The sequence below is a fragment of the Hylobates moloch genome, unplaced genomic scaffold, assembly GCF_009828535.3.
Source record: "Hylobates moloch isolate HMO894 unplaced genomic scaffold, HMol_V3 SCAFFOLD_5, whole genome shotgun sequence".
Taxonomy (NCBI): domain Eukaryota; kingdom Metazoa; phylum Chordata; class Mammalia; order Primates; family Hylobatidae; genus Hylobates; species Hylobates moloch.
In genome coordinates, this window is record NW_026652280.1 from 84,705,263 (window position 1) to 84,732,445 (window position 27,183).

The following is a 27,183-nucleotide window of genomic DNA, read 5'->3' on the forward strand; positions in this document are numbered from 1 at the left end:
AGAGGCCTTGGCCCAGAAAGGTTAAGGGCCGGGCTGAGATGGAATATGGGTAGAGGGGCTGCTGAGGAAATGCCTGCCCCTCGCTCCGCCATCACTTCATTCCCACCCTGGGATATCAGCCCCAGGAATTTAGATGAGCCCAGCAAAGTCAGCCCATTCCTGTAAGCGGCTGAACCCCTCTTCCTGCCCTTTCAGGTGGGCAAGTTCCTGAGTGCTGAGGAGTATCAGCAGAAGATCATCCCTGTGGTGGTCAAGATGTTCTCATCCACTGACCGGGCCATGCGCATCCGCCTCCTGCAGCAGGTGAGGCCTCTGTACCAGACTCTGTGGTGGTCCACCTCACCCAGACCCCACCCTGGTGGCTGGGGAGGCACCTGCCCTGGCTGCACAGGGACCCCAGAAACCCTACCCCTGAACACACACACAAGTGAGGGACCCACTGAGGCCAGGCTGTCAGAAAGTTGGCCACATACAGGGCTCCTTGGCAGTTTTGGGAATGGCCAGTTTGCCCAGGCTGCAGCGCTCTAATGCCCCCTCCTCTCCTGGCTCAGTCACTCTAGCCCTCTAGAGTGGGGATACAGTCTCTCTCCTGCCAACCCCAGGGCAGCTGGGAGCATCAGACAGAATGGATGGGATCTAGGAAGTACCAGCGGTTCCCAGTGCCATTCCCTCTGCACCACCAAACGTACCAGTCTTCCTCATGGCACTGTGAGCAGGCGGGGAGGAGCAGGGCAGGGGTGATACCCTCGTTTATAGAAGAGGCTCAGGCTGGGCGCAGTGGCTTATGCCTATAATCCCAGCACTTTGAGAGGGCCGAGGCAGGCAGATCACCTGAGGTCAGGAGTTTAAGACCAGCCTGGCCAACATGGCGAAACCCCGTCTCTACTAAAAATACAAAAATTAGCCAGGTGTGGTGGTGGGTGCCTGTAATCTCAGCTGCTCAGGAGGCTGAGGCAGGAGAATCGCTTAAACCTGGGAGGCAGAGGCTGCAGTGAGCCGAGATCGCGCCACTGCACTCCAGCCTCGGCCACAGAGCAAGACTCTGTCTCAAAAAAAAAAAAGAAAAGAAAAGAAAATAGAAGAGGCCAGATGAGAGGGTGGCCAGATAAGCCGGACTATGAGCCAGGCCTTCCTAGCGCCCTCCTGGCCTTTCCTCACTCCTCTACCTGGGCTTGAGGCCAAACACCTGGGTGGTAGCTCAGGAGGTTGACCTGGCTGGCCAGTGCCTGCTGGGTGGAAAAGCTAAGCCAGGAGCGGTTCCATGGCTATGGGGAGAGAGTGGGAGGGGCTGACCATGTTGACACATCCCAACCTGGGCCACAGATGGAGCAGTTCATCCAGTACCTTGACGAGCCAACGGTCAACACCCAGATCTTCCCCCACGTTGTACATGGCTTCCTGGACACCAACCCTGCCATCCGGGAGCAGACAGTCAAGGTGGGTGTGGCCAGGCCCAGAGTGGCTACCCCTGGTTTTCCAAGGCTTAGAGGGGCTCACCCTAGACACAGAGGCCTTGGCTTTGGCCCATGGGTCCAAGCAGGCACTGTCTTTGCTGTGTGGGTTCAGGCCGTGGGTGCAGCTCGGCAGCTGGCGGGGGAGCACGTCCTCCATTCAGCAGACAACGAGCACCTGCCTGTTCCTGGCCCAAGCCCCATGCTTTGAGGCAGTGTGCATGAGGTACCCAGCCCCCTGCACTCATGGAGCTTCCTTTCCAGGGCACAGAGAGTGGGCTTGCCAGACAATACAACAGAATTAGAAAATATGTATTGTTGGCTGGTCGCAGTGGCTCACGCCCATAATCCCTGCACTTTGGGAGGCTGAGGCAAGCGGATCACCTGAGGTCAGGAGCTCGAGACCAGCCTGACCAACATGGCGAAGCCCTGTCTCTACTAAAAAATACAAAACCAGCTGGGCATGGTGGCGCATGCCTATAATTCCAGCTACTCTCAATTGAACCAGGAGGCAGAGGTGCAATGACCGAAATCATGCATTGCAGTGAAACTCCGTTTCAAAAAAAAAAAAAAAAAAAAAAAGGAAGAAAATATGCATTGTTGGAAAGTGTGGGGAGAAGAGTTTGTGGTTTTAAAAACAGTGGTCAGGGGCTGGGCGCGGTGGCTCACACCTGTGATCCCAGCACTTTGGTAGGCCAAGGTGGGAGGATCGCTTGAGCCCAGGAGTTGGAGACCAGCCTGGTCATCATGGCCAAACCCCATCTCTACAAAAAAACACAAAAGTTAGCCGCGTATGGTGATGCACGCCTGTAGTCCCAGCCACTCGGGAGGCTGAGGCGGGTAGGTAGCTTGAGCCCAGGAGGTTGAGGCTGCATTGAGCTATGATCGTGACACTGCATTCCAGCCTGGGCAACAGAGTGAGACCTCATCTCAAAATTTAAGAAATTATTTTAGACCGGGCGTGGTGGCCCATGCCTGTAATCCCAGCACTTTGGGAGGCCGAGGCGGGTGGATCACCTGAGATCAGGAGTTTGAGACCAGCCTGGCCAACATGGTAAAACCCCATCTCTACTAAAAATACAAAAAATGGCTGGGCGCGGTTGCTCACACCTGTAATCCCAGACTTTGGGAGGCTGAGGTGGGCGGATCACAAGGTCAGGAGATCGAGACCATCCTGGCTAACATGGTGAAACCCCATCTCTACTAAAAGTACAAAAACAATCTAACTGGGCATGGTGGTGGGCGCCTGTGGTCCCAGCTACTCGGGAGGCTGAGGCAGGAGAATGGTGTGAACCTCAGAGATGGAGCTTGCAGTGAGCCAAGATCACGCCACTGCACTCCAGCCTGGGTGACAGAGCAAGACTCCGTCTCAAAAAAATAAAAATACAAAAAATTAGCGGGGCATGGTGGTGGGCACCTGTAATCCCAGCCACTCAGGAGTCCGGGGCAGGAGAATTGCTTGAACCCAGGAGGCGGAGGTTGCAGTGCGTAGAGATCACACCACTGCACTCCAGCCTGGGTGACAGAGCGAGACTCCATCTCAAAACCAAAAATGATATGGAGATGAGGGTGGCTCTGAGGCTTGTGGCCTGAGCAACTGGAAGGTTAGGAGTTGCTATTTACTGAGAAGATGACGCAAGCATGTTGGGCCCCATCTTGGCTGTTTCTGTTAGGCAGCTGGATGGAGATGTCAAGTTGGCCACTGGTTATGCATGTGTGAAATTTAGGGAAGCCTGGGCTAGGGGTGTGTGCCTGGGGGTTGTCAGCTCACAAGATGGCATTTAAAGCCATGAAATGGCTGAGATCACCTAGTGCAAGAGTGTTAGATATAAAAGAGCCCTCTATATTGGCTCCGAGTGTGTGAACGTTAGAATCTCAGCAAAAGCAGCAGCCAGCCAGGTCAGAGGAGAACCAGGAGGGGCTGGTGTCCTGGAAGACCAGAGACCAAAGTTTCAGGGAGGGAAAACTCAGGGGTGTCAGAACTTCTGAGGGTCAAGTTTGGTGAGGATGGAGAACTGGCTGTTGAAATTAGTACCATGGAGGGTATCAGTGACCTCACCCTGAGCCAGTTTGGCAGAGTGTGGGGCTGTTTGTGTGAGTCTAGGTGGGGTGACATCAGGAGAGCAGAGCAGAAGAAATGGGAGACAGGAGTGCAGACGGACTTTGGAGGTTTTGCTGTAAAGGGGGACAGAAATGGGGTCCCTTTCCTCAACATGCTAGACAGGGCCAGGCCCAGGCTGGGAGGTGGCCTTGCAGGCTTTGATGGGTGTGCTCTGGGATGAGGGCTGCCAGGAGGCTGTTCCTGCACAAGGCCCTTTGCCCACCACAGCCCACAGTTCCCACTCATTTCTGCCCCACAGTCCATGCTGCTCCTGGCCCCAAAGCTGAACGAGGCCAACCTCAATGTGGAGCTGATGAAGCACTTTGCACGGCTACAGGCCAAGGATGAACAGGGCCCCATCCGCTGCAACACCACGGTCTGCCTGGGCAAAATCGGCTCCTACCTCAGTGCCAGTGTGAGTGTCCTGCACAACTGCTGGAGCCCGGTCCCTGTCGCAGGACCACAGCCTCCTCCAGGGCCAGGAGTCTTGTGTGTGGGGTCCTTCATTCTCCCAGAGGCGTAGGCCCTGCATGCTGCCGGCCCCATATCTGGGTTCCCAGAGGTGGAGTGAGTTGGCCGAGGTCACACAGCCAGGAGGGATCTGGGATCTGAATCCAGGCCTGCTTGGCCCCATGGCCTGTGTGCATCCCCTCAGCCAGGGTTTGTAAGTTCAGTTGCTTGCCATGCCCAGACAGTTAACAGGAATGAACGGACAGCTGGGCAGGGAGGAAGGGAGCCTGTGTCCGAGCCCTGGGGACAGCTGCTGTTGTGGTCCCATGCCCTGAGGCAGTGTGGAGCCCAGTGATTTGGGAAGAGAAGCCCAGGTCCAGAGTTTTAGGTAAACTCTTCCCCATTTAAGTGATTCATTCACATTTTTCAGATTCTGGGGGCCTATGGATGGCCCCGTTCTGGGAAGTAAGGGCTGGTGGTTCTGGGTCCCAACATTGACCCTACACTCAGGAGCCCTCTTTCCTGCCCCATCGTAGACCAGACACAGGGTCCTTACCTCTGCCTTTAGCCGAGCCACTAAGGACCCGTTTGCACCGTCCCGGGTTGCGGGTGTCCTGGGCTTTGCTGCCACCCACAACCTCTACTCAATGAACGACTGTGCCCACAAGATCCTGCCTGTGCTCTGCAGTCTCACTGTAGATCCTGAGAAATCCGTGCGGGACCAGGTGAGGCACAGCTGGGCCTGGGCCCTGGGCTGGGGCTGTAGGGGATGTCAGGCCCTAGCTGGCCTGGTAGGTTCTTGAGAACCCCAGAGGCCCCAGCTCTGCCCCTTGTTACCCCCACAGGCCTTCAAGGCCATTCGGAGCTTCCTGTCCAAATTGGAGTCTGTGTCTGAGGACCCAACCCAGCTGGAGGAAGTGGGTGAGTGGCCTACACTCGTGTTCCCTCTTTCCCTGCCATGTCCTTAACTGTGACCTGTTTGTGTCCCACCCCCACTGGAGTTTCTGAAAGGCCCTAGTGAGCAGACTTGACTCAGCTCCCTCTTCACAGATGGGAGAACTCAGGCCTGGAGAAGGGAGGGGCGGCTGCAGGGCACTGTCAGTTCCTGCTGTCCTGTCACCCATGGGTGCCCGACGTGCCCATACCCACCTCTCTCTCATGCCACTGCCCAGAGAAGGATGTCCATGCAGCCTCCAGCCCTGGCATGGGAGGAGCCGCAGCCAGCTGGGCAGGCTGGGCCGTGACTGGGGTCTCCTCACTCACCTCCAAGCTGATCCGTTCGCACCCAACCACTGCCCCCACAGAGACCAACATTCCCCAAAGACCCACGCCTGAAGGTGAGTGTCCTGGCCTGGCTGCATCAGTGGCTGAGAGGGCTGGGAGCCGCAGGCACCCAGGAACTGTTACTGTGTGACTCCCCCGGGGGTGGTGAGGGGGCTATAGGAGCTGGGGTAGGCTCTAGTTACCCTGTGGGCTTCCTTGGTGCCCCTTCCCCCCGGTAACCCCCTTCTCCTAGTAGCTCTGCCCTGTCCCAAGACCCCCCTGAAAGCTCAGTGAGCCTCTGCTCCCCAGGAGTTCCTGCCCTGGCCTCCACCGCTGTTCCTGCCACCCCTACAACCTCAGGCCACTGGGAGACGCAGGAAGAGGACAAGGACACAGCAGAGGACAGCAGCGCTGCTGACAGATGGGACGACGAAGACTGGGGCAGCCTGGAGGTGTGTGGGGCTGAGGGAGCCTCCCCAGGGGACCCCAGCTCAAATCCACAGGCTGCCATTCAGGGAGCTTCTGTGGGGCCTGGCTGGAGTTGGCCTGTCCTCATCAGCACAGCATCCCTGGCACGTAGGCCTCATGGAGTGGCCATTATAGGCCAGAGCCAGCAGCAGGCCCCATTCAAACCCAGCGGCCCCAGGGAGCAGGCCGGGCAGATGGTGCCTTGGGCATTCCCTGAACTTCCTCACTCTCACCCACACTGTCCCTCTTCCCCCTCCTCCAGTGCCCACCCAGCCGTGGGGGTCAGCAAGGAGAGGCCACTCCTGTGTCTAGAACCAGACCAGCTCTGCTTGGGGGATGGGCTCAGGATGGGCTGAGGGAGGATGGGGCAGAGCTGGGGGCCCAATTTCCCCATCTGGCTGACAGCAGCAGTTTCTGGCCCCCAAGGCTGTTGGAAGGGGCATGTAGATCTTATTCCCCAGCCTTAAAGAAGGGTGAGGGCAGGCCAGGGTCAGCGTTGATTTAATAGATGGGAAACAGAGCCTGAGGAGCAAATGAGGAGGAAGGCAAAAGACAGTGGTGGGGCCCGTGGCTGGGACGGTGCTGGGGCGGGCTCACTTGCCCTTTAGCATGGGGTGGGAGTCAGTGGTCCCTTCCTACACTGCAGCAGGAGGCCGAGTCTGTGCTGGCCCAGCAGGACGACTGGAGCACTAGGGGCCAAGTGAGCCGTGCTAGTCAGGTGAGCTGGGTCTGGCGGGGGTGTGTCTGTATGGGGCTCTTTCCTCCCTGGGCCCAGGGCTACTTCCCTCTCCCGCTCTTCTACAGGTCAGCAACTCCGACCACAAATCCTCCAAATCCCCAGAGTCCGACTGGAGCAGCTGGGAAGCTGAGGGCTCCTGGGAACAGGGCTGGCAGGAGCCAAGCTCCCAGGAGCCACCTCCCGAGGGTACACGGCTAGCCAGCGAGTATAACTGGGGTGGCCCAGAGTCCAGCGACAAGGGCGACCCCTTCGCTACCCTGTCTGCACGTCCCAGCACCCAGGTACCCAGCACGGGTCTGGCGAGAGGGTAAAGATGGTGGACCTCAGCCAGAAGTGGGCCCCACTGCAGCCCACACTTCTCTTTACAGCCCAGGCCGGACTCTTGGGGTGAGGACAACTGGGAGGGCCTGGAGACTGAGAGTCGTAAGTGCTTCCCCTGAGTGGGCTGAAGACTAGGGCTCCCCGACTAGCCCGCCCCTACAGGCCCCGGGCAGGCACTGGCTGGAGAGCTGAGACCGGGGCTCCCCTTCTTGACCCCAGGACAGGTCAAGGCTGAGCTGGCCCGGAAGAAGCGCGAGGAGCGGCGGCGGGAGATGGAGGCCAAACGCGCCGAGAGGAAGGTGGCCAAGGGCCCTATGAAGCTGGGAGCCCGGAAGCTGGACTGAATCGTGGCGATGACCCTTCCCGGCTGCGGAGAGCCCGCCCCGCAGATGTATTTATTGTACAAACCATGTGAGCCCGGCCGGCCCGGCCAGGCCATCTCACGTGTACATAATCAGAGCCACAATAAATTCTATTTCACACCCCTTGTGCTGGGCTCAGTCTAGCCCCTGGGAGGCGGTTGGGGTCTGGCGCCGCCCTGCGCAGCCCGCGCCCACGTCAGACGTGAACATCAATTTGCTTCGAAAGCCAAGGGTAAAGAGGCACGATCTGATTTATCAGTTTCTAGGAAACACCCTCTGGGAGGAAGGCAGGCGGCCGGAGACCTTACAGCCGCTCGCCAACCGGGGAGGGGGACCGGTAGGGGCGCCTCGGGTCTCAAGGCGCCAGGAGGGTCTGCGGGCCCCGAAGGTCCGTGGGTCCGAGCCCCAAGTCGAGGCAGGAGTGAGGCGGAGCTCGCGGAAATCCCTCAGTGATCACCGAGGTCTGGGCCGAGGGCGGCGTCAGCGGCGGCGTCAGCGGCGGCGCTGGGGAACGCAGGCCCCGTGCGGGCGGCTGCGCGCGAAGCCGGCTTTGCAGACGCAGCGGAAGGAGCCGCTGGTGTTCACGCAGCGCTCGCTCTTGCACAGCAGCCCGCGCTGGTTCAGCTCTCGGCACTCGTCGATATCTGAAGGTGGGGGCGACAGGTGCGGCTTCGCTGTGCCTCCAGGCGACTCCTCACCACCGGCCCCGCCCCTGCCCCCACCCCCGAAGCCCGGCTCACCCACGCAGCGGGCGCGGGAGGCGTCGAGCTGGAAGCCGCCAGGACACTCGCACACGGCGCCGCCCGGCCGCGGCACGCAGCGGCCACTCACGCAGCGACACTCGTCCGAATCCTCCTCTGAACTATCCTCATCTGGGTGGCCCGGGACAATACGAACTTCAACACTGAGCCCCGGCCAAAGGCTACCAACCCCGCCACCGCCCGACCCGGCAGCACTCACCTCTTGGGGGCTTCCCCAGCAGCAGGGGGCTCGTGTCCCAGAAGGAATTGCTCTCGCTCTGCGATGTCGGGCACTGGGACCCTGGGAGGAGCAGAGCTGGTCAGCGACGTCCGGGTTCCCGGGCCCTGACCCCCATCCTCGCACCCGGCAACTCCTCCCGACTGCCTTACCCGAGCCGCGCGGCGGGCACGGTCGGCATTGGGCGCCCCAGCCGCGGCCCTGGCGGCAGCAGCAGTCGTCGAAGGTGAGGGCAGGCCCGGCCAGGGGGCCAGCGCACATGCCGTCCTCTCCGCGCTGGCTCCAGCACACGTCGCGCCGCTCCGGGGCGCGCTCTGCGGAAGGCACCTGGCATCAGGGAAGGGCCCAAGGCAGGGACCGCCCGCCTCCGCCCCACCCCACCTGCGCGGGAGCCACGTGATGGACAGGGCCCCGGGGTCGGCCAAGGCCGACCCTCGCCCTCACCGGCCGGGCTCTCGGGGAGCTGGCAATCGCGGCCGGAGGGCCCGGGCACCCAGGGCGGGCGACACTCGCAGCGGTAGGAGCCCGGCAGGTTGACGCAGCGGCCAGGGCGGCAGGCTGCCGGGTCCTGGCACTCGTCCACGTCTAAGAACAGCGAGGGGTGGGTGGGGGCCGTCACAGCTCGGCCCGGGCCCCGCCCCTCCCGCGTACCCCACTCCCCGGCCGGGGCCTCACCCATCTCTTCCGGGCTCAGGCACTGGCGCTGCGCGGGACTGTACTCGGCCGGGGGCGTGCAGGCACAGCGGTAGCCGCCGCGCGTGTTCTCACACACTCCGTTCCGGCAGTTGGACTCGTCCAGGCACTCGTCCACGTCTGCAGGGAGGAAAAGCGTGGGTGGCAGGGGCAGGCCCGGGATGGGCGCGGTGGCGCGTGTCTCCCTGCCGCTTCCCCACGGCCGCCGGGGGGCTGAGCTCACCCACGCATTCCAGCAGGTTCCCGTCATAGTAGAAGCCTTGCTTGCAGTAGCACTCGTAGCCAGGCTGCGTGTTCACGCACTTGCCCTCCTTGCAAATCTCCGCCCCGAACAACATGCACTCGTCGATGTCTGCGGGGTGACAAACACTGGCCGCTCGGGTCCTGCAGCCGCAGCCCGGAGGCGTGGGCTGGGCGCACCACCGGAGCGAAGCCATCCCCGGGCGGGGCCTACAGGAGGGGCGGGGCCTGCGAGGAAGGTGCGGGCGGGGCTTACGCGGCGCGGTCTGCTGACCCAGCGAGCCCCGGCGGGATCCGGGCGAGCCCAACCCGGGGTGAGTGGGCGTGGGGTGGGCGGAGCCGCAGGGCGCTTACCACGGTGGGCTGGGATGCCGTAGTTGACGATGTTGTTGTCCTGGGTGTACCCCTTTCCGTCTGGGCAGAGGCTGTGGAACTCGGCTGCAGGGGCAGGGCGGCCGTGGGGAGGGAAGAGGCAGGACTGAGCGCGCGCGTGGGCTTAGGGCTGCAGCCCGCCGCCTATTTCCCAACTGCCAGGGGGCGCCATTTCCCACATTTGGCTTCCAGATGAAGAAACTGAAGATCTGGGAAGGGGCCTGCCCGGCTCCTGACCTGAGCTGTAGACTGGACAGGGGTAGATTTCGCAGTGGTCGCCCCAGCCGGCCCCCAGAGAGCAGCAGCACTCCTGCTGGGTCACGTTGGTGGCCAATACGCTGTCGCAGAACACTGTGTCATCGAAGTTCAGGTAGCACTCCTTCTTGTGGTGGGGCTGCTCCACCTCTGAGGGGCGAACGGCAGCTCAGGGTCGTGCACAGACCCCCTTGGCCCTGTCACCCTGCCCACCCACCACAGTTCTTTCCCCCCACCTTCCCTGGCTCCCCTTAGCCTCCTCCTGAGAGCTGGCTCTGTTCTCAACGTGGTGTTCTGGGCCCTTCATGGTCTGGCCCCACCAGACTCCCCCAGCCAAAAGGGATTTCTTCCGGTTCCCCAAATTTAGGAGGGTGGGGCCAGGACACATCTCTGAATCCCAGCTGCAGCTCAGGGGAGTTGTCCAGTCCGAGGGAGGAGCTGGGAGGACACTCACCCTCACAACCGTGCTGGTCCTGGGTGGGAGTGAAGCCCTCATCGCAGACACACACATAGGAGCCCTGAAGGTTCTTGCAGGCCCCATGGGGAAGGCACAGGCCCGGGTCCTGGCTGCACTCATCTATGTCTGGGGGGCAAGAGTAGCGCAGCTGGAAACCCAGCCCCTCTTTCCCTGGGGCTGCACCTCAAGGGCCTCACACAAGTTCAGAACCTGAATTTCCACTTTGGTTTCAAAGTATGTAGAGCAGGAAGTCTGCTGTGTCTGTGCATGTGTCTGAATGTGCATGGGGACATTTCGCCGCTGTCCTTCTTAACACCTTCAGTGGCTCCCACTAAACTTACAAGACCTAAAGGTATCAGAAGCCCAGATGGAAAGGCCTCAAATGCCACTAAACTCAGCTTGGCATTTGAGGCCTTTCAAATTGAGCTTCCAATACCTTTAGGTCTCATCACGCCTTACTCTAGACCACCCTCCACTCCCCAACTCTGTGCTCAGGGCACCCTCCCCTCCTCTGTAAACGTAACTAGCTCCTTCCAGATCTCTATGCTTTGCAATTACTGCTCTTTGGTCCTGGAATGACTTCTTGTGCCTTGCCTTTCCCATGCCTAGGGAACTCCTACTTACGTTTCAGTCCAGTTCAGTCCAGTTCAACATCCACCTCCCCTTTGCAATTAATCATTAGTTCATACCTTTCTTGGCACCCAGGACCCTGAACTGTCAGAATCAGTTTACATGTCGGCCTCCCCTAGCTGGGAGCCCTGGGTGACTGCTGATTACCTAGTACAAAGCACAGAACCTGGAAAATAGTAGGTGCTCAATAAACTTTTTTTTTTTTTTGGAGATGGAATCTCACTCTGTTGCCCAGGCTGGAGTGCAGTGGCGTGATCTCGGCTCACTGCAACCTCCGCCTCCCATCTTCAAGCGATTCTTCTGCCTCAGCCTCCTGAGTAGCTGGGACTACAGGCGCACGCCATCACGCCCGGCTGATTTTTGTATTTTTAGTAGAGACAGGGTTTCACCGTATTGGCCAGGCTGGTCTCGAACTCCTAACCTCATGATCTGCCTGCCTCAGCCTCCCAAAGTGCTGGGATTACAGGCGTGAGCCACCGCCCCCAGCCTGAGCCACTGCACTCAGCCTAAACTTTTGTTGGATGATGCATGTGTATGGGTGAGTTGATGGGGAAGACCAATACATTAATATCTGTAAAGAGCTTAACAGAGCCGGGCGCGGTGGCTCAAGCCTGTAATCCCAGCACTTTGGGAGGCTGAGGCGGGCGGATCACGAGGTCAGGAGATCGAGACCATCCTGGCTAACACGGTGAAACCCCGTCTCTACTAAAAACACAAAAAATTAGCCGGGCGTGTTGGTGGGCGCCTGTATTCCCAGCTACTCGGGAGGCTGAGGCAGCAGAATGGCGTGAACCCAGGAGGTGGAGGTTGCGGTGAGCCAAGATCGCGCCACTGCACTCCAGCCTGGGGGACAGAGAAAGACTCCGTCTCAAAAAAAAAAAAAAAAAAAAAGAGCTTAACAGAGTGCCTGGCACATAGTAAGCACCACGATAGCACTAACTGTCATATTTACTGTGATCATTGTTATTCTATGTGAAAGACTGGGAGGCTGAGCAGATGGATGGGTGGGTGAGTGGAAGGATGGATGGATAGAAGGATGGAAGGATGGATGGATGGATGGATGGATGGATGGATGGATGGAGAAAAGCCACAGTGTGTCTAGGGAATTACTGCTCCCTGCCATATCCCTCAGGAACCCTCAGCCAGTCCCTCATACCTTGGCATTTCCTGCCACCCACCAGCCGATGCCCCTGGGGGCAAAGACATCTGTAGGAGCCATTGGTATTGATGCAGTCACCCCCAATGCAGGCTGCAGGGAAGTCACACTCATCAATGTCTGTAGGGGATGGAAGGGATGGAGAATCTCAGGGGCTGATCACCAACCCCAGCCTGAGGCAGCCAAAGCTTTCCCCCAGAGCCCTGGGTCAGTCCCACGCCCCTATGCCCCAACTGAGATCTGGATTAGGGCTGGACCCTGGGGGGCGGGGGTCCTGGGGTAGGGAGGGACAGGTCAGCACCCCAGCTCTAAGATCCCTCACCCTCGCAGTGGCTTCGGTCCCTGGACAGATGGTAGCCAGAGAGGCACTGACACTGGAAAGATCCTGGCGTGTTGGTGCAGATGCCATTGTCACACACGTCCCCAGCCTCACACTCGTCCACATCTGCAGGGCACAGGGGGTGTCAGAGGACCAGGCTGGGTGGTCTTGGGTTTCTACTACTCTTTTCTCACTTCTGCGCATGGCCTGGAGCACCAGAGCTGAGGCCAGCAGCACTCAGAAGCACAGGCCTCACCCCGCTTCTGGGTGGCACACAGTGCCCTGGCGACCAGGTCAGGTGCTGCCAGGGTCCCTAGGCCAGGTCTGATGCTAAAGAGCCTCCCCAGCCTCCCCCACCCTCTCTCCCTGCCCCAGCCGCTTTCACTGCTGTTCCCACCCTTCCCTCACCTGCCATGGCTCCCTTTTTCCCAGGTGGATAAACTCCCTATCCTTGTCCTTCCCACTTTCTTCTGCTCATGCAGTAAAGGAACTTGACCCTCCCCCAGGACACACTTTCCTGAGGCCTCTCTGGTGGAGCCAGTTGTTGCCCACACCCCAGACCCCTCCAAGCCGCAGCTCTGCCTCTGAGGTGCCGCCGGCCTCCTGCAGCCTCAGCCCTCCTGTGGCTGTCAGCACCCACCTTCCTCATTCCTCCTGCTCTGTTTTTCTCTCCATCCTGGGAGTTTCGAACATCCGCGTGGACAACCAGGTCAGCCTCTGACCTCACATTCCTGGATCTCTCGGCTTCCGTGACCTTCCCCTCACTCTCAGGGTCCCAAGGGGATTTTCATCACTCAGATCTGCTCCAACCTGGGGCCCTCAGAGGCTGCCTTCTTTCTACTGTTCTCAAGTCCTCACCTCCACCTTCTCTCTCACAGGGCTTGGTGGCCTCCCTCTCAGTCCTCCGAGCTTGCTGACACCCCCAGACTCTGAGAGTTCCCAGTTGGAACCCAGGGCTCATCATCCCTAGGACTCCCGTCCTTGATCCGTAAACACCTGTCCTTCCTTCTCACTGGTCTGGCAATGCCCAGTCTCTGGTCAGAGCTGTGGCCTGTGGATCCTGGGTGCAGGGTGGGACTGGAGCAGCCACCAAGCTGAGCATGCTGGGCCATAGCCACACACTTCAGCCTCAGTCCAGCAGAGCCTCATGTGGCTGGCACCTCCCTCTCTGACTCCTCTTCAAGCTTTGACTTCCATAAAGCCCCTAGGCAGCCCCATGCCCTGGGACACTTCCAAACCACCACTGTTCTGCTGAGTCCCCTACTCAACCCAGGCCCTTCACTGTGTTATTGAGAGAATTAAAGGTAATCACCCTTAACCCACTGAACATCGTTATCTACATCCATTCCCCTCCTGCTCCTGTTACAGCAAGAGATGTCCCTTCTCCTGTCCACAGCCAGCTGCCCGCTGGCTCTCCTCCCTCCTCTCCTGACCCTGCTGCCCTCGTCTCCTGGTCCACTCTCCTGGCATCGCCTCCTCAGCCTATACCAAAGCCCCACTTAGGAAAAGCAAGAGTCCCCAGGTCTTGTTCTTCCTCACTTGCTGCCCACATATCCTGGCCTCTGTCCCCATCATATCCCAAAAGCTACCCTGCCAAGGCCACCAGGGACCTTCTTGCCAAGGAAGGCATCACTAGGATTTCCATGTAGGATTAGGGGGCAGACCCCTAAGTCTTGTCCTAAGACTTATTGTCTCACCAGTTATTATTTTACAAGAACCTCTCTACTGCACTTGGCTCATCCTCCTCCTTCCCTGGAAATATGTCCTCCCCAGCTTTCCAGATGGTGCCCCTCAGGCGCCCCTACCATCCCTCCCCCACCATCTCCTCCAACGCTTTCCCCAGCCTGCCCCTGAACTGTCAGTGTCCACAAGCCTCTGCTAGATGCTCTGTTTACCCAACCCACCTTGGGTTGGCTAAGCAGGCCCACCCAAGACTCCACAGCTCCCCTGGTCCATGGTCCATCATTCCAGGTGGGTATGCTGGCATCTCCTGCTGAGAGGCTCACAGGCATGATCCACTCAATTTTTCCAATGTGGAGCTCAGCATTTTCCCTCCCAAACATGCCCACACCTGCGGACCCATTCCCAGTGAGCAGCACCATTCCCTCACTCACCCAAACTGGAAACGGGGAGGGGTCGTTAACACCCTCACTTTCACTTGACATCCAGTTAAAAAACCCAGGAGGTCTAATATTTCTCCAGTATCATCGTCTCATGGCCATCCTGAGCCCACCACTCATCCTGTCCACCACTGTCTCCACCCTAAGTCTCTCCAACAGACCTCCCTCCACAATCAGCAGCAGGGAACGTTTTAAAACAAATGGCAAATCTTCTCACTCTTACACTTAAAATGCTTCAGGTGCCCTCTAACACCTTCTGGGTGAAGCACAACCTCCCAGGCAGGAATTAGGGGGCCCTCCAAGGGATGGAGATCTGCCCTTCCCCAGCCAGCCTCAGCCCCCATGCCCTGGTCATTCTTTACAGTTCCCCAACACCCCACCCCTGTCTCACCTCTGATCTGCCAGTGCCAGCCCCTGTGCCTGGCATGCTGTTCCTCTCCTCCTCCTCTCTTGCATAATTCCTAGTGATTCTTTAAGATAACCCAGGCCTCCTTCCTCCCATCCCGCTGTGTCTCCAGGAAGCAGCCCAGCTCCATCCAGGCCCAGCACTGCATGCTACAGTCTGTGTCTTGCCTTCTCCAGTTTTCTCTGAGTCCCAGCCCCCAGCCCCGCCTCTTGGTGTATAATAAACGGGAGTGCAGGGGGGAGTACTATCGCCTGCCCCCATTTTTTGATATCTTTTTTCCTTCAAATTTAAGTAACATGCTTTGCAAACGCAGCTTCGAGCTCTGCCCCCTGAGACCCTTCCTACGTGGAAATTCTAGTGGTGCCTTCCTTGGCAAGGTTCGTTGAGAAAATGAGTGAGCAGAGTCACCTGGGGATGAATGAGCCACCTTCCACCCACTGTTTACAGACAGCGTGACCCGCTCCCACGCTTCAGCGCGTGGGGGGCGGCGGAGGCCCGGGGCGGGGGTGCTGGCGCTCACCCAAGCAACTGCGGCCGTCGGGCGCGGGCGCGTAGCCCTGGGCACAGGTGCAGCGGAAGGAGCCCGGGAGGTTCTCGCACCAGCCAGGCGAGCAGGGGCTGCCCTCGGCGCACTCGTTCACGTCTGCGGCGGAAAGACCTAGCCTCGGACTCTGCCCCACCGGAAGGCGGACCGCGGACCGCGCACCGCGCGAGGGTGTGGGTCGCCTCCCTGGAACGCGGGGTTGAGAGGGCAGCCTCTACTCCCGGAAGGCCCCGCCCCCAGACGCCAATCACCACCGCTAGCCCCGCCCCGCCCCCAGCGGAGCCAGACTGGGGGAGGCAACCGACGGCCCCACCCACTCGCCTCCTGGCCCCGCCCTCACCGCGACAGGCCCCGCCCCCCTGGCTGCGGTAGCCGGGCTGACAGGCGATGCACTTGAAGCTCCCGGGCTTGTTCTCGCATTTGCCATCCGGGCAGGAGCTCGGGTCCCGGCACTCGTCGATGTCTGCACGGGAAGGAGAAGGAAGAGGACCCATCTGCGGACAACGCGGGTGGCCCGGCTGCCAGAGTCCACAGCAGGGCCTTCCTCCTACACAGATCAACGAGGCTCCCGGACCCCAACCTCTGACAGGCCCAGAGCCGAGCATACAGGCCAGGTGCAGTGGCACACGCCTGTAATCCCAGCACTTTGGGAGGCCGAGGCGGGTGGATCACCTGAGGTCAGGAGTTCGAGACCAGCCTTGCCAACATGGCGAAACCCCGTCTCTACTAGAAATACAAAAATTAGGCGTGGTGGCAGGCGCCTGTAATCCCAGCTACTCGGGAAGCTGAGGCAGGAGAATCGCTTGAACCCGGGAGGCGGAGGTTGCAGTGAGCCAAAATCTCACCACCGCACTCCAGCCTGGGCGACAGAATGAGACTCCGTCTCAAAAAAAAAAAAAAAAAATTGCAGGCCCCCTAGCCCCACCCCAGGTGGAGAGACAGCTAAGGAGCCCCTTCTTTGGTCTGAATGAGGTCCTCTCACCTTCGCACAGAGGAGGCCGGGAGGCTTTGAGCCGGTAGCCGGGGTAGCAGTTGCACTTGTAGTGACCGGGAAAGTTGATGCAGAAGCCGCCGTCGCCGCACAGGTGGGGCTTGGCGCATTCGTTCAGGTCTGTGCGGGAGGAAGGGGCCACGAAGGGGGTGTAGGAGGCGGCGGGCGAGGGGAGGGATTACACGGCGGTCTGGAGGAGAGCCCGTCTCACCCAGGGCCGCCCCTGCCCTGGCGGCGCTCACCCACGCACGAGCGCCCCCCGGCGCCCACGTGCAGGCGGTAGCCGCGGTTGCAGTGGCAATTGTAGGAGCCGCCGGTGTTCATGCAGATGCCCCTCCCCGGGCCACAGGGCTCTGCCTCGCACTCGTTCACATCTGAGAAGAACGGGTAGGCCGAGAAAAGTCAAAGGAAGCGTCGTTATCTGGGGTCCCCCTCCCTCCACTACCCACCTGCACGCCCGCCGCCTGCCCTGCGCTCACCCACGCAGTAGCGGTGCTGCGGATGTGACCGGTAGCCGGGGTTGCAGTGGCAGGAGTAGTCTGGGGGGCCCGGCACGCACTCTCCGTGGCCACAGATGTTCTGGTTCAGTCGGCACTCATCAGTCTCTGCGGGCATGGCCAGGTCAAGGGGCAGAACAGGGAGCGCTCACCTTCTGTCATATCCCCAGGGCAGACCTCAACACCCCAGTCACACCATGACCTCAGGTTCCTGTATGCCCATACTCCAACTCCAGGATGTCCTATTTCTCTCTTTTAGATAACTCCAATATCAAGACCCCAGAAAGATCTAAACTAGAACTCCAGGCCCCTGACGTCCGTATCACCCCACACCCAGGCCCGGATACTTCCATTCCCGGTTCACTCCAAGACCCTGACCCCAGTCACCTCAAACCAAACCACATCCCCTCAGGGCCCCTCAGTCGTCCCAGTACTCCCACCCAAGGGACTAAAACCACTTTCTCCCCAGTCACCTCAATACCTTAAACTCTATAGCCTCAGTCACACCAGTGTCCTCTAGCCCAGTGATTCCATAAGCCCTTGGCCCAGGGACCTGACCGCCCTATTCCAGAAGGGTTGATTACCTCCTCCCAAGACTAGCAGGAGCTGGTTTCCTGGGAATCCTAACTAGTGCCAAAGCTGTGCACAGGTAGTCAGATCCAGGAACCGCCCCCCTCACTCTCTGTCACCAAGCCCAGGACTCCCTGACTCCAACCTCTCCCTCCTTTGGATCCTCACTGCTCACCAGTTTCATTTCCCACACCCCTTCCCCCCAACTCCTGCCATGCAGCCTGGGCCATGACAGTGAACTCTGCTCTGCCCCAAACTCACCTGGCCAGTGGGCTTTGCAGGCTGTTCTCTTTGCCTGGAGTACCTCTCTTTAGGCTTCCTTAACAGCCCCTCCTTTGAGGGGCCTTGTCCACATTCCCAAAGCCCCCAAGAACAGCCATCTCCCACCTGAGCCCTAACCCCAGGAGCTCATGGAGGATCAGGGTTTCAGTTGGGTTGGCAGTTCCCTTGTGCTTTTGAAGCCCACACGGGCATGGGCTTGAACGCGGCTCAGCTGTGTGACCTGGGGCAGGTTACTGAACCTCTTTGAGGCTCAACTTTCTCATCTGGAAAATGAGGCTAACAATGCTCACTTTGCAGAGTATGAGAAGGTTAAATGGTATTTAGAATGTAAAACTCTTCAGACAGTACCTGGCACAGAGGGACTGCTCAGTCTGAGCTAGCAATTATGATGCTCAAAATCCTGCAGACACTGCCCATAGCCTCTGGCATTAAACTCAAGCCTTCTGACAAGGCTCTATGCACCTGACTTGCCCTGGTTCAGAGATACTGGCCTGTGTGTGGGTTCTCCCTCCTCCACCAGTGTTTCATGCTTCCATGCCTTTGCCCAACTTAACTTCCCTTGTGATATCCTTTTCCCAATCTGAATGCCCCTCCCTTCCTCATGTCTCTAGCATTTCTAACCATCATTCTTTTTTTTTTTTTGGATGGAGTCTCACTCTGTCCCCAGGCCAGAGCACAGTGGCACGATCTCAGCTCACTGCAGCCTCCATCTCCCAGGTTCCAGTGATTCTCCTGAGTAGCTGGGACTACAGGCGTGCACCACCACCCCCAGCTATTTTTTTCTTTTTTTGTATTTTTAGTAGAGACTGGGTTTCACTATGTTGGCCAGGATGGTCTCAATCTCTTGACCTCGTGATCCACCCACCTCAGCCTCCCAAAGTGCTGAGATTACAGCCGTGAGCCACTGCACCCTGCCACAGTTTCCCAGTTTTCACAGGAAAACTCCCCAGGCCAAAAAAAAAAAGAGCATGGTGGCACACACCTGTAATCCTGGCACTTTGGGAGGCCAAGGCTGGAGGATCACTTGAACCCAGGAGGTCAAGGCTGGAGTGAGCCATGATTGTGCCACTGGATTCCAGCCTGGGTGACAAGGTGAGACCCTGTCTCAAAAAACAAACCAAACAAACAAAAAGAAAGAAAGGAACCCAAATATTTCTTGAGCACCTACTATGTGCCAGGCACTGTTGAGGTGCTGGGGATACTGCAAGAACAAAAACAGACAAAAATTTCCTGTCCTTGCAGAGCAGACAGGCAACAAGCCGATCAATAAGCTGAATCTCCTATGTCTTATAAATGCTATGAAAAAATAAATCAGGGCCAGGCGTGGTGGCTCACGCCTGTAATCCCAGCACTTCGGGAGGCCGAGGAGGGCAGATCACAAGGTCAGGAGATCAAGACCATCCTGGCTAACATGGTGAAAACCCGTGTCTACTAAAAATATACAAAAAAATTAGCGGGGTGTGGTGGCGGGCGCCTGTAGTCCCAGCTACTCAGGAGGCTGAGGCAGGAGAATGGCGTGAACCCAGGAGGCGGAGCTTGCAATAAGCCAAGATCGCGCCACTGCACTCCAGCCTGGGCGACAGAGCGAGACTCCGTCTCAATCTCAAAAAAAAAAAATCAGAGTAGAAGGAAGGAATTCTGAGAGTTGTGATAATAAGTAGGGTGGCAATGATAGAAGGCTTTCTGAACAGATTTTGAAAGACGGTTATGGGCTGGGAACAGTGGTTCATGCCTGTAATCCCAGCACTTTGGAAGGCTGACGCGGGCGCATCACGAGGTCAAGAGATCGAGACCATCCTGGCCAACATAGTGAAACCCCGTCTCTACTAAAAATACGAAAAAAAATTAGCTGGACGTGGTGGCGCATGCCTGTAATCCCAGCTACTCGGGAGGCTGAGGCAGGAGAATCGCTTGAACCCGGGAGGCGGAGGCTGCAGTGAGCCGAGATTGCGCCACTGCACTCCCGCCTGGCGACAGAGCAAGACTCTGTCTCAAAAAAAAAAAAAAAAAAACAACTGGGAAACCTGCTACACAAATTCTAAAAGACCTGTAACACTAATAAGTATTTGTTGAATGAATGAACTCCCTCAGAGTGGGCTAACCACCATACTACCTGGATCGTTTAGGGCAGTGGGATCTCTGGTGCTCACCAGGCTTCCCCAGCGCTCAGCCCTGGATACACGCTAGCCTATTAGCGCTAGGGAATGCCTGGGGGCGGGAGGAGGGGAAAGAAAACTAAACTGGGGGCGTGGCCTAGGAAGGGCGTGGCTTTGCTGGGCGGGCCTTACCTGTGACCTGAGTGGGAGCGATCTCCACGGCGCTGCGGGAAGGAGGCAAGTCCGGCAGGAACCAGCGCATGGTCGGGGGCGAGGGACGGGAGATCAGCTCTGCGGGCGGCAGTGCACTCTGGTCAGAGACGATATTGACTGAAGCCTCTCTTTCCACTTCAGTCTTGGTTCGGTGCCCCACCCCAGCTTGACTGTCCCCGAGTACTTAAACTGTGAACTCCCCGCCCACCCAGTGATTTAGCCCTTGAGGACTCATCCCTACAGTGCCCAGCTCACCGGGGTAGGGCCGGGCAGGAGACGTGGTGGCAGTTGGGTGGCTCTGCTGCACTGACCGCTGCTCACTCACTGGCTGCGGGTGACAGCAGCATAAGCCCTCCTGTCCCTCGCCTGCCCACCCCTCCCATCTGGGTTCTCATACTCACTGAGTCCGTGGTCACCCCTAAAAGGGAAGAAGATGGGGCCATGAAGTGTTGGGGTGGGAGAAGGGAGTCAGATCTGGGATCAGCAGCTGAGTATTTGTAGTTAGGGTCTCTGGGAGTTCAACAATCATGTCTCCAGGTCAAGGGTCAGGAGTTAGATTCTGGGGTTTGGGTGTGTTTGCATAGTAGTCACATGATCAGGTTGATGGGCCTTGGGTTACAGGTCAGGCTGTAGAAGGCTTAGGAGGTTATAGCTCAGGGTCAAATATCTGGGTCAGGGGTCAGGGGGTCAGGTGAGAGGTCAGTGGATGGGTCAGGGATAAGGAATTGGGGGTTAGACTGTGAGGTCAGATCTGTGGATCACGGGTCAAGGGGTCAGGCCTAGGGGCTCGGCATGGGTCAGGGATCAGAAGGGGTCAGGCTAGACCTCTCTCTTCCTCTGTGTCCTCAGGTGGTGGAGCCTGGCTAGGGCTCTCCGGAAGCTGCTGGGGCTTGGGTGGCCCGTCAGGGTGCAGGAAAAGGGAAAAGTCACTTTCGCCCTGAATGGTGAGCGTCTGGTGGGAGGTGAGAATGTGGTATCCCTTCCCAGCTGGGCAGATCTCCTTGAACGCAGCTGCAGTCAAGACAGCAGACACAAAAGTGAGCATTTCCTGGACAGGTGCATGGACCTATGAACCCCTACCCCTGGGTAACCCTGACTCACCGGTGCCATCTGCTGGGCAGCGCTGACACCGTGCGCCCCAGGCCTTGCCGACACTGCAGCAGCAGAGCTGGCGGGTCAGGCGGGTGGTCAGTGGGTGCTGGCACTGGTGCTCAGGGCTCACCAGGCGGAAACACAGGCTCTTCTCCTCCGATTTGTCTGCTGCAGGGGGCAGTGGGGGGCATGGGCATCTGAGCCTGCTCATTGCCCACGTCCCTCTGCCCAGCTGCTGCAGACCTTGCCTCTCCGGCCCAGACAACTTGATCCCCCATGTGGTCTCTGACCCCATATGACCCTGAACTCATGTGACCCCTGAAACTTATGTGACCACTGACCCCATTGACTCCTGATTCTAGCTATCCTGGACGTCACCACTCCTATTCATCAAGCCTGTGTTCTGCATGACTCTGACTCTATGTAATCTCTGACCCCATGTGACTGCTAATGGCAGATCTCATGTGACCCCGGACCCCGCAGATCCCTGATCCTATTGGCTCTGGGCCTTGTTCCTCCTGCAGTCAACCCTTAACCCCACTCTGATCTCTTGTGATCTCTGATCCTTGCTCCCATCCATGCCTTGTGACCTCCCAGGAACCTGAGCCCCAGTCTCACCAATGCACTGTGTACGGGACGGGCCTAAACTATGGCCAGGTGGGCAGACACAGCGATAGGAGCCAGGGTTGTTGAGGCAGTCACCATGGCGACACACGCCCGGCATTGCGCACTCGTTGATGTCTGTGGTAAGTGGAAGTTTGGCCCCTCTGGTCTGGGGCCATGGAGTGACAGCAGGCTGCTACAAGAACCTCAGGGTCTTGCCCCAGCCCCACCTCCTCTCTCGCCCACCTTGGGACCCTCCCCACCCCCAGTGATTGTTGGCCTGCCCCTCCAGCCCGCAGAATCTCCTAGCTGGCCATACCCTGGCAGTGGGTGCTGTTGAGCCTCTTGTAGCCCTGCGGGCAGTCAGCGCCCACTTCCCCACGTACAGGCCCTGGCTTCTGCACTCCTGTGTCTGCAGAGAGAGGATAGCTTGGCAGGGGTGGGTGAGGAGGGAACTGGGGAGGGGCACAGCAGATGTAGAGAGGAATCTGGTGACCTGGGGACTCCCACTGCAGGGATGGGTGGGGTGGGTGGGGAGGGGCCACCAGATGGGGAACGCCCCCTGAGCCCAAGCACTCACACTGCAGCTGGGGGCACTTGTGGCACTTGCTCTGGCCCCAGGCAGTGCCGATGCTACCGCAACAGTCTTCCTGCTTGGTGAGGCCGGGGAGGGGGTTGCTGCCACACTAGGGGAAGGAGGGGGAGGTGGGGTCACAGAGCACCCCGCCCCGGGGCCGCCTGTTAGGGTTGGGCCTTTTCCTCTTCCCCCGCCCCTGAGTTTTCTGCTATCCGAGTGAGTTGGGGCAGAGCAACCCTGAGAGAAGGAAACACCGATCCCGACTGTGCATTCACTCACGGGCTGCTTGGGCAGAGTGTCCTGGAAGCAGCGGCCCAGGGGCTTCTGGGTGGGCGGCCGGGGGTGCGAGGGCTTGGGGTGCGGCAGCAGGTGCTGGGAGGGAGCCGCGCCCTCGGCGTTCGAGCTCTCAATGCGGTGCACCTGGACCGAGGCCTCGGGCGGGTGATGGACGCGCACATTCACCACGGGGGGCGGGGCCTGCACTGGGGGCGGGCGCGGTGGCCTCAGGGCTGCGCGCACCGCGCCGCGGGTCACCGCGCTGAGCTCCTCCAGGGCTGACCCTGCCCTGCCCTGGCCACCCTAGTGCCCACCCACTGGCGACCTTCCCGGGTTTGCCAGTTGCCTGGTACCTTCTGCTGAGATCTGTCCCGGGCCTAGGGGCACCAGGAAGGCTGCGTGCTGGGCAGGGGGCCCCTCCCCGGGCCCAGGAGGGTCAGCGATCACCTGGACGGCGTAGATGGCGTGCTTGCTGGCCACAGAGTCGCCCTCCGGAGCCAGGGGCGGCAGCGCCCCTGTGGACAGGGCCCCCGCCCTGCTCAGGCCGGGGCCTGAGCCGCCGGTACCCCCGCTGGCTCCTCCTGCGGGCACCTGGCAGAAGCGCCCGGTGAAGTCCGGGGGACACAGGCACTGGTTTCGCGAGGAGCACTGGCCGCCATTCATGCAGGGGAGAGGGCACACCACTGGGGAGAAGAGGGGGGTCAGGCCCTCACCCACATCCTGTCTCTTTCCCCTCCTCCCTACTTCCTTGCCACCCACTGGCTCTGTCCTCTTGGGAAGCCAGGTTTTGAGATACATCCTACATAGGGAAACTGCCCTCTCTAGGTTCCGCAACATCCTTACACTCATGTTAGGTTCTGGAGTCCCAAGTCCAGGATTTAAATCCTCGCTAAGCCATGTGCCAGCTGTGCGACCCTGAGCAACTCATGTCCCCTCCCTGTGCCCCAGCGTCCTCATCTGTAGAGATGTGTGGGTTAGATGAGGTAGGGGCAGTACAAATGCTTAACCCAGGGCCTGGTACACAAAGGGTGCTTAATAAGGTTAAGCAAATAATTATGGTGATCTGGCTTTCCCCTTGGGCCTTCCAAAGGTATTGGCTCCCTCCCTGGCGCCTCCTCCTCTTCTCCCCTAAACTCTTCCCTCCTTCAGGCCTCAGTCCTCTCTGCCTGCTCTCCACCCTCTCCCTCTTCACCATCCTAGGGCCCCCACCTCACCACTGCCAGAGATGTCCACATCTCAAAACACAGACACAGCCCCCAGCCTTTCCAGGGCTCTCTCAGGCACTTCTGCCCAGGACATACTGTCAGAAGTCAGCATCCTGCCTCCCCACCTCCTCTTCACCTGGCCACCAGGCATCCACAGCTGAGCCCCCACGGCTCCATCCCTCCTGCTCTCCCCTGCCCAGTTACAGCCTCTAATGTCCCATGAACCTGCCTCACCTCCTCCCTAGGGCCACTGTTCCTGCCCTGGCTCAGGCCTGGCCACCCGGACCCCTCCTTGGCTTCCAGCCTCCCCTGCTGGTCCACAATCTCAGTGTCCCAGAGAAACTTGCCTCAGGCAGAAGCTCACTCCATGGACCAGAACCTTTTCAACCCATTCCCCTCTGCTCCTTCCCTGAGCACTGCACACCCCAGGACCCATCTCCCTCTTGCAAATGTGCCTGCCTCCTGGCCTCATTCATGCCCTTCCCTCCACAACAGGGCCCCATGTCCCCCCTCTCTACATATGCAGATCTCATCCTTTCTAGCTCAGTGTCTCCACCAGGAGGGAGCCTTTCCTCCTATCTGGCCCACCTGAGCTCCCTCTCCTGCCTTACCACCCGCTGGCCAGCTCTGCCTGGCACCTGCTTGGCTATGTTCTTGTCTGTCTGCCTCCTTATAGAGGGTACTCTGGAAGGCAGGGCCAGGCTGGCCTCAGCTCTGGGTCCCACAGGGGGTTCGGGGGAATGAATGAAAGAGTGACTGAGGGAGAGGATGGGACCTCTGTCTGTTTCGGTCCCATACTCACCTTCCACCTATGCTACTTACCAGCCTTGGGGCTCTGACTCATCCCAAAGCCCCAGCCCTTCTCCTGCCCACCCCATGGCTGCCCTCACTTCCCAGGGCAGGAGGGCAGGGGTGCTGCTCTCCTGGATGCCAGAAGGGCCTCACAGGGACAGCCCACATTCATGGCCCTCAGGGTCAGGCTAAGCACATCCCAGCCCAGCCCATCCTGCCTGGCCTCTTGGGGCCAGGCCTCACAGAGCAGAGGGGTGTGTCCTGGGGTGGGGGAGGTAGGATTCTCTTTTTCCTGTCTCCCAGTGAGTCACTCATAGCGGTGAGAGTGACCTCCCAATGACACCCGCCCACTGTGGCCTGGGCACTGAGCCTGGGGGATGTGGGCAGCACAGATGGAGACAGCAGCCTGGGTAGGATGGCCAGCGAGCCTGGGAGATGGACACACATACACTCACACCCACAGTCCTCTTGTCACACACACAGAGACGCATCCTGACACCAACACAGGTTCACATAAACATTCCCTTACATTTGGCCAGGCGCAGTGGCTCACACCTGTGATCCCAGCACTTTGGGAGGCCGAGGAAGGTAGATCACTTGAGATCAGGAGTTTGAGACCAGGCTGACCAACATGGTGAAACTCCATCTCTACTAAGTACAAAAAATTGGCCAGGTGTGGTGGCGCATGCCTGTAATCCCAGCTACTTGGGAGGCTGAGGCAGGAGAATCACTTGAACCCGGGAGGTGGAGGTTGCAGTGAGCTGAGATTGCGCCATTGCACTCCAGCCTGGGCAACAAGAGCAAAACTCCATCTCAAAAACACAAAAAAAATTCCCACACACTCTCTAACAGCGACTAGAGACACACACCCAAGACGACACAAAGACGGGTACTTCACAGTGTGCCACACCATGCCCATGGCATGACCCCAGACACAGAGGCAATACACGCACAGACACACGCACGCACACCCCATCTCATGACAAATGTGAGCCACGAGTGGGGTTCCTTAGCTCTGTGAGTGGGTGAGTGAATATAGGAATGTGTAAGAGGGGCTGTTTTGCTGGTGCCATCCTGGGCCTGGCCTAATTACCCTGTCCAGGAGGGTAACTACTGCTGGGACACCTCCCCGAGCCTGGCCCACGGGGCCTAGCAGGAGGATGACTGAGCCCCAGGCCTGACCCTTGAAGAGAGATGCTGGGGAAGGGGTGGACTCCAAGCTGAACTGGGGAGGGTGTAGGGGCTTGGGGGAGGATGAGGGGGGCCCTGAGGGCCTCTGAGGCAGGATGTCAGGAGCTTATGGGGAGGCATTGGAAAAGGAGAGGCTGAGAACCCCAAACTAGTCCCTACCTTCAGGCCAGCACCCTACTTTTAGGCCTCAACACCCTCCCTTCTCAGACCTTGCCAGTAACCGGCTCCCATCCCCAGCCCTGACCTTAGCTCCTCCTCCCAGGGAATGCAGGTGTCTACTCTGGCAGGCCCTACTTTAGACATTTTGTAAAGACTTTTCTTGTTTCTTCCAGCAAGTCTGCTTCTTGGGGGAATATTTATCCCTTCTCTGAGGCTTCCTGTGCCCGGCTCACATTCCTCAAAAACCCTGTGTGCTCCTGCTCAGAACACAGCACCTTCTGGGAAGCCAGTGTCATCCAGGACCTCTACATTTCCCCACCCCTTAGGCCCCAACCCTAACGCAAAGCCTTAAAGTCCAGGCCTCCATGCAGCCCTCCAACTCTGGCCCCCAGAGTTCTAGCCTCCCAAGTTCCCTGAGGCCCCTGGTCCCCCAGGCCCTCGGATCTCTGCCCTTTATATCCTCAGCCCCCACTCTCTAAGGCCAAGACCCCACTAGCTCTCCCACCGGGCCTGGTGCCTGTCCTTCCCCTGCCCCCAGCCGTGCCCCCGGCCCTCACCCACGCGGAAGCCGGAGCCCGTGAGCGTGTCTGTGCTGTGGCCGTTCTCTCCGATGAGCGTCATGTTGGAGCCCTGCTGACAACTGTCCCGACACTGGCCCTTGAGACAGGTCCGCTTGCAGATCACGGGCGCAAAGACCACCTTGAAGCGCTCGCGGGCCAGCGCCCCGCCCCCACCTGCGCCCCGCTCGCCGGCCGGCCCCCCCTCGACCCTGCCGCCCAGGCCCAGCAGCAGCAGCAGCAGCGCCAGCAGCCCCGCCGCCCCCGCCCCGCGCATCTCAGGGGCCAGGCCGCCAGCAGCCCCTCGGGGCCCGGGCATCCGGGGCCGTAGGACCCGGGGGAGGGGGGGCGCGCCCGGGCGGGGCGAGGGGCCCGCGCCCGAAGGGGGTAGAGGGCAGGGAGCCCCGGGAGAGGGTAGAGGGCAGCGAGGGAGGGCAGCGGGGGAAGCGGGCGAGAGGGGACCGCGGGGGCCCGGCGGAAGGCGCGGAGATGGAGACTGGACCGCGGGGAGCGCAGAAACTTCCCAGCCCCAGGACGAAGCCCAGCCCAGGCCCCGAACTCAGGCAGGAGCGAGGAGGCCGGAGCAAGTTGAGGCGGAGAGGAGGAGCGAGGGAGAGGAAGGCCGGGCGGCCGGCCCGCTCCGCGCCTCCCCCTGGCCGGGCTCCTCTCCCGCGGCCGCGGGGAGGCAGGGAGCGCGCGGGGAGGGCGCAGGGAGAAGTGAGCAGTTGTTTTCCCTGGCTGGAGCGCGGCGCGGCGG

At 59.5% G+C, this 27,183-nt stretch overlaps 2 protein-coding genes across 11 annotated transcripts in view; one reads left to right on the forward strand and one right to left on the reverse strand.

The window, feature by feature from the left end:
- SCYL1 (SCY1 like pseudokinase 1) overlaps positions 1 to 27,183 on the forward strand; it is a 49,960-nt gene that overhangs the window by 5,472 nt on the left and 17,305 nt on the right. Inside the window, exons 8-18 of one of the 4 annotated variants that reach the window (XM_032153424.2) lie at positions 196 to 303; positions 1,324 to 1,437; positions 3,812 to 3,967; positions 4,539 to 4,727; positions 4,848 to 4,923; positions 5,175 to 5,339; positions 5,575 to 5,717; positions 6,380 to 6,451; positions 6,538 to 6,753; positions 6,841 to 6,895; positions 7,013 to 7,278. In XM_032153424.2, the coding sequence (XP_032009315.1) occupies positions 196 to 303; positions 1,324 to 1,437; positions 3,812 to 3,967; positions 4,539 to 4,727; positions 4,848 to 4,923; positions 5,175 to 5,339; positions 5,575 to 5,717; positions 6,380 to 6,451; positions 6,538 to 6,753; positions 6,841 to 6,895; positions 7,013 to 7,137 (1,419 nt within the window). In that variant the 3' untranslated portion in view covers positions 7,138 to 7,278. Of the gene's footprint in view, positions 1 to 195; positions 304 to 1,323; positions 1,438 to 3,811; positions 3,968 to 4,538; positions 4,728 to 4,847; positions 4,924 to 5,174; positions 5,340 to 5,574; positions 5,718 to 6,379; positions 6,453 to 6,537; positions 6,754 to 6,840; positions 6,896 to 7,012; positions 7,279 to 27,183 lie in introns of those variants that run through there. The other 3 variants (XM_032153425.2, XM_058438943.1, XM_058438942.1) reach the window with 3 other exon arrangements.
- Positions 7,130 to 27,165, reverse strand: LTBP3 (latent transforming growth factor beta binding protein 3). 7 transcript variants are annotated; one of them, XM_032153419.2, is made up of 28 exons: positions 26,427 to 27,164; positions 22,876 to 23,205; positions 22,526 to 22,728; positions 22,250 to 22,355; positions 21,989 to 22,081; positions 21,685 to 21,807; positions 21,076 to 21,234; positions 20,800 to 20,985; positions 20,376 to 20,392; positions 20,230 to 20,302; positions 19,954 to 20,052; positions 16,796 to 16,921; positions 16,559 to 16,690; positions 16,308 to 16,436; positions 15,666 to 15,788; positions 15,302 to 15,424; positions 12,259 to 12,381; positions 11,937 to 12,056; positions 10,148 to 10,276; positions 9,676 to 9,843; positions 9,421 to 9,504; positions 9,050 to 9,178; positions 8,809 to 8,946; positions 8,578 to 8,718; positions 8,286 to 8,447; positions 8,116 to 8,196; positions 7,896 to 8,027; positions 7,130 to 7,799 (listed from the first exon to the last, which is right to left on the reverse strand). In XM_032153419.2, exons 1-28 carry the CDS (start codon positions 26,743 to 26,745, stop codon positions 7,648 to 7,650), a joined length of 3,900 nt encoding a protein of 1,299 aa, XP_032009310.1. In that variant the 5' UTR covers positions 26,746 to 27,164; the 3' UTR covers positions 7,130 to 7,647. The 7 variants fall into 7 exon arrangements, with proteins under 7 accessions (XP_032009310.1, XP_032009314.1, XP_058294919.1 ...); XM_058438936.1 differs by having other exon boundaries at positions 7,531 to 7,799; positions 22,526 to 22,755; XM_058438940.1 differs by having other exon boundaries at positions 7,531 to 7,799; positions 22,526 to 22,755; positions 26,431 to 26,499.